Raw genomic sequence first — 18031 nt, 5'->3', positions numbered from 1 at the left:
AAACTGATTTTTTTTTTAAAAAAAACACAACTGTTAGTGGATTGCCATTCCCTTCTCCAGGGGATCTTCCTGACCCAGGGATCGAACCCAGGTCTCTTGCATTGCAGGTGAATTCTTTACCATCCAAGCCACCAGGGAAGACCTTTAAAATCTAATAAAGTGTTCTAAATGTTTTTCTGTAATGCGGGTGTCCGCCTACTTCAGGCAAGTGGGAAACAGTTCAGTAGAGGGGATCGCAAGGTTAGACTGTGGCTCTGAAGTTAGATTGTAGACAGACTGCAGGGTATGGTCGAACCAGTCCATCACCAGCTAGCCCAATGTTCCAAAACAGTGTCCACCTACGCTCTTGATGGAAGGAGTTTCAGCCCCCATTGCATGATGCAAATGAAAATCAGGATGATCTGCTCTGTGCATGGGGTTCTTGGCAAGAAGATGATGGAAGGAACGTGGACAGGTCTTTTCTGGGGAAAGTTTTAACCTTGGAATCATGTCCATGTAAACACAGGAAAAGGAAACCTTGGCACCTGCTGCTGGAGGTCACTGGAAAATAGCTGCTCGGAAAACCACAGCCCTAACTTCAGCATTCCCTGCCCCCAACTAAAATGTCTTCCTTTAATTCTTCTAATCTGAAAAATTAAAATTGGAAGAGATGTGGCTAGTCTCACAGAGAGGGTTGCCAGGTAAATTACAGGACACCCAGTTAAGTTTGAATTTCTGATAAGCAATATATTTAGTCCAGTACATCCCAGATATTGTAGGGGACATACATCTGGTAAGTGTGAAGCGTGACTATGATTAAAGCTGCTCTTTGAACCTTAGCCCTGTTACAGCATAGTTCAGTTCAGTCACTCAGTCATGTCTGACTCTTTGCGACCCCATGGACTGCAGCACACCAGGCCTCCCTGTCTATCACCGACTCCTGGAGCTTGATCAAACTCATGTCCATCAAGTCGGTGATGCCATCCAACCATCTCATCCTCTGTCGTCCCCTTCTCTTCCCACATTCAATCTTCCCCAGCATCAGGGTATTCTCAGATGAGTCAGTTCTTCACATCAGGTGGCCAAAGTATTGGAGTTTCAGCTTCAGCATCAGTCCTTCCAATGAATATTCAGGACTGATTTCCTTTAGGATGGACTGGTTGGATCTCCTTGCAGTCCAAGGGACTCTCAAGAGTCTTCTCCAATACCACAGTTCAAAAGCATCTTCAGTGCTCAGCTTTCTTTATAGTCCAACTCTCACATCCATGCATGACTACAGGAAAAACCATAGCTTTGACTAGATGGACTTTTGTTGGCAAAGTAATGTCTCTGCTTTTTAATATGCTGTCTACTTTGGCCACCTCATGCTAAGAGTTGACTCATTGGAAAGACTTTGATGCTGGGAGGGATTGGGGGCAGGAGGAGAAGGGGACGACAGAGGATGAGATGGCTGGATGGCATCACTGACTCGATGGACATGAATCTGGGTGAACTCCAAGAGTTGGTGGTGGACAGGGAGGCCTGGCATGCTGAGATTCATGGGGTTGCAAAGAGTCGGACACAACTGAGCAACTGAAATGAACTGAACTGAACTGAAAAGATCAGTCCTGGGTGTTCTTTGGAAGGAATGATGCTAAAGCTGAAACTCTAGTACTTTGGCCACCTCACGCAAAGAGTTGACTCATTGGAAAACACTCTGATGCTGGGAGGGATTGGGGGCAGAAGGAGAAGGGGACGACAGAGAATGAGATGGCTGGATGGCATCACCGACTCGATGGATGTGAGTTTGAGTGAACTCTCAGAGTTGGTGATGGACAGGGAGGCCTGGTGTACTGCAATTCATGGGGTCGCAAAAAGTCGGACATGACTAAGCGACTGAACTTAACTGAACTGAACTAGGTTGGTCATAGCTTTTCTTCCAGGGAGCAAGTGTCTTTTTTTTTTTTTTTAATCTCATAAAGTTTATTTATTTATTTATTTTTTGTATTAGTAGAGAGTTTATTTTTTTATTTTTATTTTTTTTAGTTTTTTATTTTTTAAATTTTAAAATCTTTAATTCAGCAAGTGTCTTAATTTCATGGCTGCAGTCACCATCTGTGGTAATTTTGGAGGCCAAAAAAATAAAGTGTGTCACTGTTTCCCCATCTATTTGCCATGAAGTGATGGGACCAGATGCCGTGAATGTTTTCTGAATGTTGAGTTTTAAGGCAACTTATTCACTCTCTTCTTGCACTTTCATCCAGGATTTATTCAGGTTTAGCCTTGTTCAGTGATGTGCAGAGGTGTCATGCAGCCTTTCACATCATCTGTACAGGCTTTCTGTTTGCTCTTAACGAAGAATCTACTGCCTGGACAGCATGTATTTACCCTCCAAATAATACATCTTTAATAAGAATCCTTAATGTTCATATGCAATCAAGTTATAAACAAAGGGCATCAGAAAAGAAAAAAACCAACCCCCCAATTGTGGATCACAATGGGTACAGACAGAGGCAACAGAATTTCCTGATGGGTTGTGTGGGGGGGTCGACAGGAAAAGAGGATTCAGGAAGAAATTCATCTTTTTGATTAAGCAACTGGGAAGGCTGGTTAGCTATCAAATGAGATGGGAAAGCCAACCAGAAGAGCTTGCTCAGGAGTGGGGCAGGCAAGGGAGAAGATGAGACTTCAGTTTCAGCAGTATTGTTTTTCGGGTGCTTATTAGAGGACTCAATAGAGTTGTCAAGTAAGAAGTTGGATATTTGGGTCTTGGTTTCAGGAGAGAAGTATGGGGCTGCCTGTATGGATTTAGGAATCTTGATAATGTTTAAAGTTGAAAGCTCTGAGAACAGCCGAGGTCAGCAAAGGAGACAGATAACTGAGGACCGGACACTGAGAAGCACCACTGAAAGAGATCCTAGCTTGCTGGAGGAACCAGACGAAGATACTGAGAGGGAGAAGCCGGTGAGAACAGAAAGGCAAAAGCAGGAGGATGTAGATTTTGGAATCCAAATAAAGAGACCATGAAGGATGCAAGTCTCCTCTGTCCGTGAGATTTCCCAGGCAAGAATACTGGAGTGGGTTGCCATTTCCTTCTCCAGGGAATCTTCCCAACCCAAGGATCAAACCCACGTCTCCTGCATTGGCAGGCAGATTCTTTAACCACTGAGCCACTGGGGAAGCCTTGCGGGAGTCATCAGCTGCCTCCAGTACTGCTGACTGGCGAATAGAAGGTGAACTGAGAATTCACCTTCAGATTGAACAATGTGGAGCGCATGAGTGGTCTTCATAAGGAAAGTTTCAGTGGCGGATTGGGGTGAAATTTGACTGGAAGGGGTTTAAGTGAAAATGGAAAGAAAGGAATTGCAGACAGAGCCTAAGCAACACTTCCTAGAAGTTTTGCTGCAAATGCAAATAAAGAAATAGGCAGAGAAATGCATGCATAGCCAGGGTGTTTCATGTGAATGAATGAAGTCTGCAACAGATCAGCAAGGAGAAAGATAGCCTTTCCTGAGAAGATTTCTCACTAATGATGATTTATTAGACACATCTTCCAGAGGTTCTTTTTAACCCCTCTTAGACTTCCCATGGCAAAAAAGGAAGGTCCCAGAGAAGGATCTCTGAATTCAAGATATTGCAAGTAGATTTTTTTTTTTAAACTGAAATAATTGCCCAAACCATTGGCAAAGCAGGTTGGTATAAGCAGATCCATAAACATGGAGAGTTGATGGTGCACCTCAAAGCTAAGAATGTGTGTATATGTGTACATATTAAAACTAAATAATATGTCCATATATTGTTATGCATAAAAGCTGAGGTATTAGTTTGCCCAGAAGTTGTGAATTTTTCCTTTCATGTATATATGTGTTTAACACTTCAGGAGTTCTCAAAACAAAATCAAAGACCCATTTTAGGATGAACTTGATCACTTCTGTAAAATGAGGTCTGTGGCAGTGCATCACCTATGTGCTTGTTAAAAATTCAATACTCCTGGCAAACGTTCACAAACTCTGATGGATTAGTCCTCCAGTGGATCCAGAGATGCAAATTTGTGATAGTTCCCCAGGAGATTCTGATGCTGTTCAGTTCAGTCACTCAGTCGTGCCTGACTCTCTGCGACCCCAAAGACTGTAGCACACCAGGCCTCCCTGTCCATCACCAGCTCCTGGAGTTCACTCAAATTCATGTCCACTGAGTCGATGATGTCATCCAACATCTCATCCTCTGTTGTCCCCTTCTCCTCCTGCCTTCAATCTTTCTCAGCATCAAGGTCTTTTCCAGTGAGTCAGTTCTTCGCATCAGGTGGCCAAAGTATTGGTGCTTCAGCTTCAGCATCAGTCCTTCCAATGAATATTCGGGACTGATCTCCTTTAGGATGGACTGGTTGGATCTCCTTCCAGTCCAAGGGACTCTCAAGAGTCTTCTCCAACACCACAGTTCAAAAGCATCAATTCTTCAGCACTCAGCTTTCTTTATAGTCCACCTCTCATATCCATACGTGACTACTGGAAAAACCAGAGCTTTGACCAGATAGATCTTTGTTGGCAAAGTAATGTCTCTACTTTTTAATGTGCTGTCATGGTTGGTCATAACTTTTCTTCCAAGGAGCAAGTGTCTTTTAATTTCATGGCTGCAGTCACCATCTTCAGTGATTTTGGAGCCCCCCCCAAATAAAGTCTGACACTGTTTCCACTGTTTCCCCATCTATTTGCCATAAAGTGATGGAACCAGATGCCATGATCTTCGTTTTCTTAAAGTTGAGCCTTAAGCCAACTTTTTATTTTCCTCAAGAGGCTCTTTAGTTCTCCTTCACTTTCTGCCATAGGGGTGGTGTCCTCTGCATATCTGAGGTTATTGGTATTTCTCCCGGCAATCTTGATTCCAGCTTGTACTTCATCCAGCACAGCGTTTCTCATGATGTACTCTGCATATAAGTTAAATAAGCAGGGTGACAATATACAGCCTTGACCTACTCCTTTTTCTATTTGGAACCAGTCTGTTGTTCCATGTCCAGTCCTAACTGTTGCTTCCTGACCTGCATACATATTTCTCAGGAGGCAGGTCAGATGGTCTGGTATTCCCATCTCTTTAAGAATTTTCCACAGTTTATTGTGATCCACACAATCAAAGGCTTTGGTGTAGTCAATAAAGCAGTCAGTTCAGTTCAGTCGCTCAGTCGTGTAGATGTTTTTCCGGACCTCTCTTGCTTTTTCGATGATCCACAAGATGTTGGCAATTTAATCTCTGGTTCCTCTGCCTTTTCTAAATCCAGCTTGAACATCTGGAAGTTCACGTACTTTTGAAGCCTGACTTGGAGAATTTTGAGCATTACTTTACTAGCATGTGAGATGAGTGCAATTGTGCAGTAGCTTGAACATTCTTTGGCATTGCCTTTCTTTGGGATTGGAATGAAAACTGACCTTTTCCAGTCCTGAGGCCACTGTTGAGTCTTCCATATCTGCTGGCATATTGAGTGCAGCACTTTCACAGCATCATCTTTTAGGATTTGAAATAGCTCAACTGGAATTCCATCACCTCCACTAGCTTTGTTCATAGTGATGCTTCCTAAGGCCCACTTGACTTCGGATTCCAGGATGTCTGACTCTAGGTGAGTGATCATACCATTGTGATTATCTGGCTCATGAAGATCTTTTTTGTACAGTTCTGTGTATTCTCGCCACCTCTTCTTAATATCTTCTGCTTCTGTCAGGTCCATACCATTTCTGTCCTTTATCGAGCCCATCTTTGCATGAAATATTCCCTTGGTATCTCTAATTTTCTTGAAGAGATCTCTAGTCAGGAGATTCTGATGCAGTTGATCCATAAACCAACTGGAGCAAGGATAAATAGGACTGAAATTGCAGCTTTTTATTTCTTCTTACTAATAACACTGTTTTCAGCGTTAGCGGAGGAAAATTGCTCCTTTGGGCAGTATGCTTTTATAGACTAACGGAGGCTTTGTACAAGCAGAATACTTTTAGATCCTGGCTTTATCTGGAGCACAGTTATCCAAATAATTCTGATGCCTACACCATGACATTAATGGACCAAACCAATGAAGTAGCTACAATTGAATCTGAAGATTCTGGTGGCTAGATCCCATTGAATTCAGATTGAAAATGTTTTAAATTGCTTGAGGCTTGAATAGTCTTGATCTTCCATTCTAAGTTTTATTTTTTATGATTATTATCAAGCCACGAGAGCTGAGGAAGAGTTTTTCCATTATAATATCACATAAAAGGAAACTTACTTATATTTTATCCACTCAAGTTTTTTTTCTCTCTCTCTGGGATCCTGAAAATATGTAAAATGTTAAACTGTACTTTTCTGAATATTGTAGGGATTGTGACAATTGGAGAGGAAAAGAAAATTTGCACTGTCTCTGAGAACTTCCTGAGAATGTGTGAATCCACTGAGGTGAGTGTTGTTACAGCCTTTAATTTTGTTAGAATTTGAGCTTCATTTTGTTATTTGATATATAATTAAAGTGACATCAAATTCCTGCCTTTTTCTTTCAGAGGCAAGTTCACTTGCAATGTTGTTATGCAGGGGGATGAGAAAATAAATAAGAATGAGATACTCTGCATATTTCAATAAAAATTATGATAAAAATTTTTTCTAGAAACTATCATTTTAGTGAAAGTTGGAAAATCATAAGGCTATATTTTAAAAGATATGCCATAGCCTTCGTGGTTTTAATATGACTGGAAACCATCATTATTAATCATGATCTCATCTTTAACATGAAATTATACTAAAATAGTGCAGTTGCAAAGATTTAAACAACTTTCAGGAGGAAACACGGAGAAGGCAATGGCACCCCACTCCAGTACTCTAGCCTGAAAAATCCCATGGATGGAGGAGCCTGGTAGGCTGCAGTCCATGGGGTCACTAACAGTCAGACACGACTGAACGACTTCACTTTCACTTTTCACTTTCATGCATTGGAGAAGGAAATGGCAACCCACTCCAGTGTTCTTGCCTGGAGAATCCAAGGGACGGGGGAGCCTGGTGGGCTGCCATCTATGGGGTCGCACAGAGTTGGACACGACTGAAGCGACTTAGCAGCAGCAGCAGAAGAAAAGATATTGTGAGGTGCACTTCTGTTAAAGATGAGCAGAGTTCCTACTCATGAGGCTATGGACGCCTTATCACTCTTCTGTTGTAACCCTGATGCATGTCTGTTTCTCTCTGGTTTCTCTTGCAGCTGAACATGACCTTCCACTTGTTTATTGTTGCCCTTGCCGGAGCTGGGGCTGCAGTCATCGCTATGGTAAGACCTCAAAGCTCTGAGGCTTGGTTTTTCACTTTGCCTGTAGAGACGATCATTTGTCTCTAATATCCAAAGTCTGTAGGAATCATATGTGTTTTAGCATCATTTTAAAAAAGAAAGGGGGAGAATGAGCAAATAATTAAGTGAAAAATAAGGCTTACTCTAAAGAAAGATATTCATTACAATAGAATTGACATTTAGTAATCAGTTGAAGGATTCAAATGCTCCATAATATTAGTAACACTAACCAAAATAAGTAAATTCCTTAGCATTTTAGATGTGAGACTACTATTAACATAAAAAGTCATTTATTTGGCATATACTAAGGCAATGGCACCCCACTCCAGTACTCTTGCCTGGAAAATCACATGGACAGAGGAGCCTGATGGGCTGCAGTCCATGGGGTTGCTGGGAGTCGGACACGACTGAGCGACTTCCCTTTCACTTTTCACTTTCATGCATTGGAGAGGGGAATGGCAACCCACTCCAGTGTTCTTGCCTGGAGAATCCCAGGGACAGGGGAGCCTGGTGGGCTGCCGTCTATGGGGTCGCACAGAGTCGGACACGACTGGAGCGACTTAGCAGTAGCAGTAGCAGCACATATGCATCAATGGGATATTCAAATAATTTAATCAATTCCTTATCTTACATTACCCTTTTTTCCTCCTTATGGAGTCATTTATGAAAAAAGGATTTATTTTTCTTTACATAAACCTTAGTAGTTTCTGGTCATGTCTTCGGTATATAACTTTCTTAAAAAATATTAAGAACAAGTCCTGAAAGTCAGGTTTTACCAAGTTTTGAGGACCTGAATTTTGCCAGATCCAGTCTCTTCTCTGTAACTCACCATGAGTTCCATTTTGTTTAGTGGGAGGCCAAGTGGCAACGATGAACATGGACCCTGCACATTGTAGGAGCTTTTGCAGCCGGGTTCCTCTGTCCTTACTTTCATGTCCTAGAATATACGTGGCAGAGAGCTCCAGAAGGTGCCCAGTAACCTCAGCTATGGAACAGCTACTTCAATACCCAGAAATGATGAGTTAATTTGGAACTATCTAATTCCTTTCCTTATGGTGCCAATACATTGTCCAACGTGTTGGTGAAAGAAACATTCGGAAAAAAAATGAGTGCTTTTCTCTTGTAAAAGACTAATAACAGGAAAGCAGAGACAATGTGCCGGTGAGCTGCTTCAAACCAGTTATTTTCAGTGACTTCATAAATCAATTTGCATTAAGACCTGACTCTGTTTTATAAAACTGTTTTCAAAAGTGTGTATATATGTCACTTCAGTCATGTCTGACTCTTTGCAACCCCAGGGACTGTAGTCCACCTTTGGGGCTCCTCTGTCCATAGGATTCTCCAGGCAAGAATCCTGGAGTGGGTTGCCATGGTCTCCTCTAGGGAGTCTTCCCAACCCAGGGATTGAACCAGCATCTCCTGTGTCCCCAGGTTCTATACCACTAGCACCACCCTATTTTCAAAAATACCTGACAAAAATAGCCATATCAGGGCCATGGTGGATTTTCAGATATTTTAATTCAATATCATGTTAATTGCTCAACATTGTAAATTTGGTGTATAAATGTCTCCATAAGAATTTCACTTCAGAATATGAGATGCTTAACAAGATCTCGCTGCCTGAGTAATTGAGGGGTCACAATAAAACAATAAGCAAAGGCCTTATATTCTTAACATAGAATCATCCATAGGTTCTGGGCAGTGATATCCCAGACCCCATAATCCCAAATAGCCTGGCTGTGAGATAACAGGAAACATCTGTTCACCTGCATCCACCCACACATTTCTGCACGATGGATAAATCTAGGGTCGTGTATCTTCAAGCAATGCACACCCATGTATAAAACATCTATCAAATCATTTTATGAAAAGAAGTACATAATAGAGCATTTGTAACATAGGTGTGTGTAAAATTTTGTGTAAAAACACATGCCTTCAGGCACACATTAGTGAAAAGTACCTGTCTGAACAAAATAGTGTTTAAATGACTCTAAAAATGCTTCCTATTAAGTGATTCTATTATCAAAAGATTTTAAGATGATAGAAAATTTAAATGTTATGTATTTCTTAAGAAATCTGCATAGATTTATGAATTAACTTATAAATAAATTTTATTTCAAACAGCAAGAGTTTAGAAGATTACTTTCATAAGTACTAACCATCCTTTTAGATAACTAAATAAAAGCAAAGCATAAATTCCTTAAGAAGTAAATAACTTCTAAATATTGATTGACATCCCAAGTTTATGTTTCTGGAAACAGAAAATACTGATAGAACTACTTCTATTGTTCCCAGTATTAATATACCTTCCATAGCACTGCTATTGGCTAACATTTCTTTAAAATATACTTTGTCGAAGTTACCATCAAATGCTTTATCAGCACTGGTAAGAGAGCAACTGTCATTAACCTCAACACATCTCATTCAGATCTCAGAAGACAACTACCATAATTATTTCTATATTAGATGTCAGAAAATTGAGATGAATTTCACTCTACCAAGGTATTTAAAAATCCTCTGTCATTTAAGGCAAGGGTTGTAAGGATTTGGACCAAGATTCATGTGTGCTGTACTCCACCTGCATGTGGGACACCTGGGTTCGATCCCTGGGTTGGGAAGATCCCCTGGAGGAGGCATGGCAACCCACTCACGTATCCTTGCCTGGAGAATCACCATGGACAGAGGAGCCTGGCGGCTACAGTCCATAGGGTCACAAAGAGTCGGACACAACTGAGAGACTAAGCAGGGCATAGCACTACTCCATTAATTTTTTTTATTATATTAGGAAGGTCTGTCTGCTGACAAAAGTAGTCAACTTAGCATCTCTAGATTTCGGTGTTTAGGATTCATCTGCTGAGGTCCGGTAACAAGCCTGGAGCTTGCATTAACCTAGGGCCAGGTGAAATATCTGAAAACCTGCTGGGAAACTCCAGTCTCTAAAATAGAGTAACGCTGACACTCTTTTCAGTAACATTGACATTCTTTTTAGTATTTCACTCATAGATTCTTAGTAATAATTTAAGGGTCATATTTTTCTCAGATTTCAAAGAGAAAGTTTCTGAACATCTAAAAATAAACTCATTCCTATGGCAAATATTCTGAGTACCAGCTGCTTGATAAGCACTCTCCAAGGCCCTTGATATTTTCACAGCAACAACGACAACACAAATTTGGCTATGTGTACAAGCCTTTCTTAATCCACATACATATAGTGATTAAGCTTTCACTATGAAAATGCAAGAAATATAATTCAGAGCTCCTACTTCCATGTGGCTTACAATTTCTAAACAAACGAAGCAAAATACAGCATTTGAGAGGAATTTCATTGTTTTACTGTATCACTGTATCAAAATTATTTTGTCAAAATTCCTTTCTACTGCCTATTGACTGCCTGAACATGAACATACTACAGTAGTCACCGTTTAGAATGTGCCTTGCATTCTAAATGCTCATCTCTACTCTTCTAGAATGAGCCTAGCTCCTATCTTGACTAATCAAAATTTTCAAGTTCTTCAAAAAACTAAAAATAGAACTACCATATGACCCAGCAACTTCACTCCTGGGTATAGATCTGAAAAGAAAAATTACTAGTTCAAAAAGATACATGAACCCCAGTGTTCATAGCAGCATTATTTACAATTTCCAAGACATGGAAGCAACCTAATTGTCCATCAACAGATGAATGGAAAAAGATGAGGTGTATATACAATGGAACATTACTCAACCATAAAAGAGAAGGAAATTTTGCCATTTGCAACACCGCAGATGGACCTGAAGAGTATTATGCTAAGTGAGATAAGTCAGATAAAGAAAGACAGCTACTGTATGATATGGCTTCTATGTGGAATCTAAAAAGTACAACAAGATAGTGAATATACAAAAAAGCAACAGACTCACAGAAATTAAAAAAAGAACTAGTAGGTACTGGTGGAGAGAGGGACGGAAGAGGGGCAACATAGGGTCAGGGTATTAAGAGATATAAGCTAGTATGTATAAATTACAAGGACATATTGTACAACACTGGAATATAGCCAATGTTTTATAAAAACTATAAATGGAATATAAGCTTTAGCAATTGTGAATCACTATACTGTATACCTGTAACATCCATAATATAGAATATCACTATAATTCAATAGAAACTTTTCCTGTTCTATTTTACTTTATTATAAGTAAAAATAATGCTACCCTTTAAGGCTCAGAGAAAGTACATACCTGACAAGTTAGTTTCTCTTTCCTATTCATCCATCAAAATCCACCAATTGGAAAACGTCTTTTTCTCTCTCAAAGACTACAAGGAAAGCAAAGAAAGAAAAACAAATAAGTGATCTCATTGCTCAGTCTATTCAGATAAAACCAGGAGCTTCATTATTTCACACTTTATTCATCAGGAAAAATAGGGAGCTTCCTTCTTGAACTATTCTAGCTATTATGAATGTATATAAATGTGCAAGATTCAGGGACTTCCCTGGTGATCCAGTGGTTAACACTCCATTCTCCCAAAGCAGGGGGTCCAGGTTCCAGCCACGCTCAGGAAACTAGATCCCATTTGCTGCAACTAAGAATTCTCATGGTGCAATGAAGACTGAATATCTGGCATGCTGCAACTAAATAAATGGTGCAGCCAAATAAACAAATAAACATTTTTTAAAAATTAAAATAATACAAGATTCACATGACACATTGCTTGCTCTCTTGTAGTTTGCAATGTAAAGTGCAAAATTCATTGAATGGAAAATCAACGTAATTAAATCCACAGGTTTGTGTTGGGGTTTCCATAAACCTGTTTTCTATTACACATCGGGCAGTGTATCATTTCATTAGTCCCAGTTCACTGGAGTCCACTGTATGTGAGACTGTTTCCTATAATAGATTAGAAAACATAAATACGTAACCATAAAATGTGTCGTCTATGGTTTGAGTGAGGGCAGAAGGACAGGAAGCATCACATAAAAGCTTTAAAATACTGAATTAAGACCCTTGGATCCCTCAAAGCTGAAGAAGAAGAAAGAGACACTGAAAAAAGTGCACCAAGAAGATACTGTCATCATTGGGGGAGTGAGGAAGGAATATATTTTATTTATATTCTGTTAACAGCAGAAACCTTCATCCCATTTTGTTAATGAACATGTTCTACAGACGTATATAATCTGAACATTTCTTTCCTAATAGCAAGGTGTAGTGAAGACACAGAACAGACTTCCTGCATCAATTATCTTTGTCTTTGATTAGGTCCACTACCTTATGGTTCTGTCTGCCAACTGGGCTTATGTGAAAGACGCCTGCCGGATGCAGAAGTATGAAGACATCAAGTCAAAGGAGGAGCAGGAGCTTCATGACATCCACTCTACTCGCTCCAAAGAGCGGCTCAATGCATACACATAAACACCACCTTCCAGTTCGATCACTCAAATGCATTGGTGTTTAACTAAGGGCCATCCAACCATCAATCTTTTGAAAAAGAAAATGAAAGTGCTTCTCATCAATGATATGGAGGGGTGACTTATGAATCACCCGAATACACGTCTTTGTTGCGTAGCACTTCATTTCCTAATTTGTTAAATTGGTGTAATCAGATCTCTTCTACAAGCTCCTATCCAGCCTTTTCGTTTTTTCTTTTTTAAATTTCTCAAACTCACTTAATTCTGTAAGATCAAAGAGACTAACATTGTCAAATGCAGAGATTTGATTTTTAACCACCTCCATGTGTTATACATTACCCCTTTTGCATTCTTTCTTATGTTTTGAAAAGAAAAGTAGCTTTTTATACTTTTTAGTTTTGATTTCAGTAACTAGTTTAACTACAGGTAACCTTCAAAGGGACCACTGTACATTATGACAATAGACAGAAATGATATCATGACTCGAAACACAAAAATCCTGTCTGAAGATCAGTGGCCGTGTCACTATAGGCCCTGGTTAATGTTTTCATCAATCTAAGGTGCAATTTCTAAATTTGTAAGAGTAGGTTTAAAAAAAGTGCTTCTTATCTTTGTTAACACTATTTTTTTCTTGATGTACTTAAAAGCATTTCTCTCTGATGACTCATGTTTCTGTTGTGAGCATGTAGAAACAGTGATGCTAATGCATGGCTAGTTACCTTTTTAAGATAGTGACACCAGGCTTACCTTTTAAAGTTTAGTATAGCGATGACTTTAACAGAAATAACTACCATGGACTGTTGGTGAATGATCGCTTTGTGACTTAAGCAGTGGCTGGATTGGAACTTTTAATATGCTAATGTGGAACATGAATTACCTTTATGAAGGTGGTATATTAAAAATAAGCACACTAACCCCTCCGAAGTTGTTTTACCTACTTTAAAGCATTTTAATGGATTGCACCTCTGTAAACGATCCCTCCAATGTGTATGATATATTTGAAAAGGCTTCCATTAATATAATAGCTTTGCTTGCAGCCTTCCAATCTATGTTGGTTTACCTGTAGTGTTTTTTAAAGTGAGGTCAGAGGCCACTATACAATGTATCCTTTCAAAGTGTAGTGATATCTTGTGTTTTTATTTCAAGTAAGTCATTTTAACCAAATGTTCATTCGTATTCATTTATAAGACGTACCTATATCAAAGGAATAAAAAAAAAAAACAATCAGTATTATTGGACCAAATTTGGTGTTTGTTTTAACCTTAACTCTTCTTCCGGTTATTTCTAATGCTACAAGAATGCTGTAAAGTGTCTTTTAAAATGATGTAGCCTGACAAGACTTTCTTGTCAGTGTATAAAAACTAGGTAGTATTGTGCACTATTTGACCATTGTGAAATCTTTTCTCAGTGTAAGTGCATTTCTAATAAAATTTATTGAGTGAAACAATCTTTGTACGATGACTAGTTGTGCATCATCCATAATTTTACAATTCTTGTAGTAGGTAGGGGGTGTATTACTAGGGTTATCTGTGGCATGATTATGCATTCTGTAGTATTATTTAATTAATTTGGGGTTTTGCTTCTTTTTTTTACACTTAGGTTATCTTACTGGTTCCACATTTTTCTGATATATGCAGTATTACAGATATTCAGCAAAAGTATTAATGGGCTTCTTTACATTCTATCTTATAGTGTTTCGGTTCTGTGTCTTAACAGTTTGTGATGATTTTTAAAACTGTCTTTTAAACTTATGTAATGATGTTGATGTTTTTGGCTTTTTTTTTTTTTTCGGGTATTAGAGTTTGTATTTTCACAAAGAGTGCTTTGTAGCAGGCATTACAATTAATCTGTTTTGTACATAAATGTGCCAACAGCTTGATGGTGGCGTTTTTGAAATGTAGAACAAAGTGCTTGCAAATGTAATAAATACACTTGTGTACTTTCTGTACTTATGATTAGCTTCTGCCGTGTGCTTTTGTTTTTTTCTTTCTTGTTTTGTTTATTCCTTTTTCCTGTGTGTGCATTCTTTCCAATTCAGTCGGTGCTATTTCCTTAGGATGCTTACTGACTTGGTTGAGCCTAACTCTTCACAATTTAATGAGAAGTCTGTGCATGACCTACAGCGAGGGAATGCTGGGGAGAGGGGAGAGGGTGAAGTGGAGGCTGTGGAGGCCATTCCATTTAGCAAACGATAACGATTCCCAGTTTATGCTGTTTCCTTGCCTAATGTTTATTGTTTTGTGTTTTCTTTAGTGTTTCATAAACTAGCAGAGAAACAAAAATGTCTAATGCAATTCAGAAAGAAAACATGATTTACTGGTTTGCTTCAAAATGTCAAGGTGAGACCAATGAAATGAAAAAAATTTTTTTTCCAGACTTCATTTGTTTTGGATGTAATTTCTTCTGGCCAAATCAAGGAATGGCAATTTACAAATGATAAAATAGTTATCTAAAAAACCTAAACTTTCATAAAACCTAAGGGATTATATTATTCTTTTTTATGTATTATTGTAAATGACAATTTGAAAATTTCATAAAGTTAAATTACTAATAGCTACAATAATTATAAGTAGATCATGGGAAAATGTCTTGTTTTAAAAAATCACTTTGATGACAATAAAAAAAATTATCCCCTATTCAAACCTTATGAAATAATAATTCTTATTCTTTCCAGGATTTATGAGATGCTTAACTTTGTTGTTGTTGTGCTCACTTGTGTCCAACACTCTGCGACCCCATGGACTGCAGCCCGCCAGGCTCCTCTGTCCATGGGATTTTCCCAGGCAAAGAATACTGGAGTGGGTTGATATTTCTTTTGCAGGGGATCTTCCAGACTCAGGGATCGAAACCAAGTCTCATGCATCCCCTGCACTGGCAGGCAGATTCTTCTACCACTGTGCCACATGGGAAGCCCTTCTAGGCATAGCAACAGATAATAAAGAACTAAACGTTAAGAACTTTAACATGAACAAAAATTTCATGATATATGCTTTTCAAAAACTGATAATTATAAAATAATTTAATCTTTGAAAAATTAAAAGTTCATTTCTCTATGTAAAAATATATGCTTATATTTCAGTTCAGTTCAGTCACTCAGTCGTGTCCAACTCTTTGCAACCCCATGGACTGCAGTACGCCAGGTCTCCCTGTCCATCACCAACTCCTGGAGTTTACTGAAACTCATGTCCATTGTGTCGGTGATGCCACCCAACTATCTCATCCTCTGTTGTCCCCTTCTCCTCCTGCCTTCATTCTTTCCCAGCATCAGGGTCTTTTCCAGTGAGTCAGTTCTTCACATCAGGTGGCCAAAGTATTGGAGCTTCAGCTTCAGCATCAGTCTTTCCAATGAATATTCAGGCAGGTCTGATTTCCTTTAGGATTGACTGGTTTGATCTTGCAGTCCAAGGGACTTTCAGGAGTTTTCTTCAGCACCTCAGTTAGAAAACATCAATTCTTCGGCGCTCAGCCTTCTTTATGATCCAACTCTCACATTCATACATGACTACTGGAAAAACCATAGCTTTGACTAGACAGACCTTTGTTGGCAAAGAAATGTCTCTGCTTTTTAATATGCTGTCTAGGTTTGTCATAGCTTTCCTTCCAAGGAGCAGCGTCTTTTAATTTCATGGCTGCAGTCACCATCTGCAATGATTTTGGAGCCTAAGAAAATAGTCTGTTATTGTTTCCATTGTTTCCCCATCTTTTCACCATGAAGTGACAGGACTGGATACCATGATCTTATCTTTTTGAATGTTGACTTTTAAGCCAGCTTTTTCACTCTCCTCTTTCACTTTCATCAAGAGGCTCTTTAGTTCCTCTTTGCTTTCTGCCATAAGGGTGGTGTCATCTGCATATTTGAGGTTATTTATATCTCTCCCAGCAATCTTGATTCCAGCTTGTATTTCATCCAGCTTGGCATTTTGCATGATGTACTATGCATATAAGCAAGGTTTTTAGATGACAGATTATTCAAAGTCAGTGTAGGCAAGTCTGTATAAAATGCTGCTAGTTCAAATGTAAATATCTTTCTCCTGATTAAATGAGACCCACTGCCACTGCTCAATCCCCAAATTCATCATTTTTAATAATTGCCAACCCCGTATAATCTAAACTGTATGCATTCTAACTCCTGTTTGCTATCTTTCCACCTTATTTACTCTACTGGGACCATATAGCTATTGATCTCAATCTTACAGCCTTTTACTCCTGTATGTCCTCAACTCCTCCAATAACTAACTGATAATTGCATGACCCATCACTGTACCCATTCCCTTGGCAAATCCTCAGCATCCTTTACCCTCTCTCTTCCTTAAACTCACAGGGTAAAATGCCATCCCTGCTTTAATTCATCTTCTGTCCACATCTGAACGTATATATCTAATCATGACTAGAGAAAATCACATGCCCAGACTGACCAACATCACTTAAGTCTAGGTGAGCTCCAGGAGTTGTCAAGAAATCAACTCTATTTTCCTAAAACAGGTGTTGGAAACTTTTTCTGTGAACGACCACATAGTGAATATTTAAGGATTTATGTGAGGGCCGTGAACTCTCTATGGTACCTTCTTAACTGACATTATAATTTAAGAAGAGCAGTTGAAATGTGTCAATAAATGGGCATGTGTGTTAGTCACTCAGTCATGTCCAACTCTTTGTGACCCCATGGACTATACCCCGCCAGGCTTCTCTGTCCATGGAATTCTTCAGGAAAGAATACTGGAGTGGATTGCCATTCCCTTCTCCAGATAAATGGACATAGCTGTATTCCAATAAAACTTTGTTTACAAAGACAAATGGTGGCCCATGTTTAGCCTGAGGTCCATAATTTACTGATTTCTGCCCTAGAGCATTCACCATTTTACATCCTCTGAATGGTTCCTGCATCACAGTTTTCTCTTATCAAACTTCCAGTGCCTTCTTTTCATTTAGTTAGAAATTGTCTCCTATTTCAGGGAGAACTGAGAAACAGAAGAACATCTCCATGAATCCCCATCACTAATCTCTTAATCTATCTGTATCAATATCTGCTTTTTCTCTTTTCAATTTGGATGAATTGCTCACGTTTCTCAGGCCAGACGCACTTGATGTATTTTAGATCCCACTTCCTGTCACCTACTGAAGGGTACTGATCGCGCCAGCAAATTTTCCCTCTCCCCAGTCTCTCCTGAATCATCAGTTTTCACTCTCTAATGGCTTATTCCAATCTTTAAACAAGCAAACAACAATAAGAACAAATTTAAAATCAACTCTAAAATTAGAAATGCAATAGATCTATAATTGCAATACACTCAAAACAGAAAATGAAGTTGGTGCACTTATACCACTTGACGTCAAGATTTATTGTAAAGTCCTCATAATAAAAATTAATTTGGGAGTAAAAATGGGCAGATATTCCAATGGA

General features: G+C 39.0%; 1 protein-coding gene across 7 annotated transcripts in view; it reads left to right on the top strand.

Moving 5' to 3' along the window:
* Nucleotides 1–14582, top strand: part of GPM6A (glycoprotein M6A) — a 249677-nt gene extending 235095 nt beyond the window's left edge. For all 7 annotated transcript variants that reach the window (XM_012105682.4, XM_060407199.1, XM_042241485.2 and 4 more), the window contains 3 exons: nt 6299–6375; nt 7166–7231; nt 12482–14582. In XM_012105682.4, the coding sequence (XP_011961072.1) occupies nt 6299–6375; nt 7166–7231; nt 12482–12634 (296 nt within the window). In that variant the 3' untranslated portion in view covers nt 12635–14582. The remainder of the gene's footprint in view (nt 1–6298; nt 6376–7165; nt 7232–12481) is intronic.
* The last annotated feature ends 3449 nt before the right edge of the window (nt 14583–18031 follow it).

This window comes from Ovis aries, chromosome 26 (assembly GCF_016772045.2).
Source record: "Ovis aries strain OAR_USU_Benz2616 breed Rambouillet chromosome 26, ARS-UI_Ramb_v3.0, whole genome shotgun sequence".
In the NCBI taxonomy this organism is placed as follows: Eukaryota; Metazoa; Chordata; class Mammalia; order Artiodactyla; family Bovidae; genus Ovis; species Ovis aries.
This window is presented reverse-complemented; position numbering and strand designations above follow the sequence as displayed.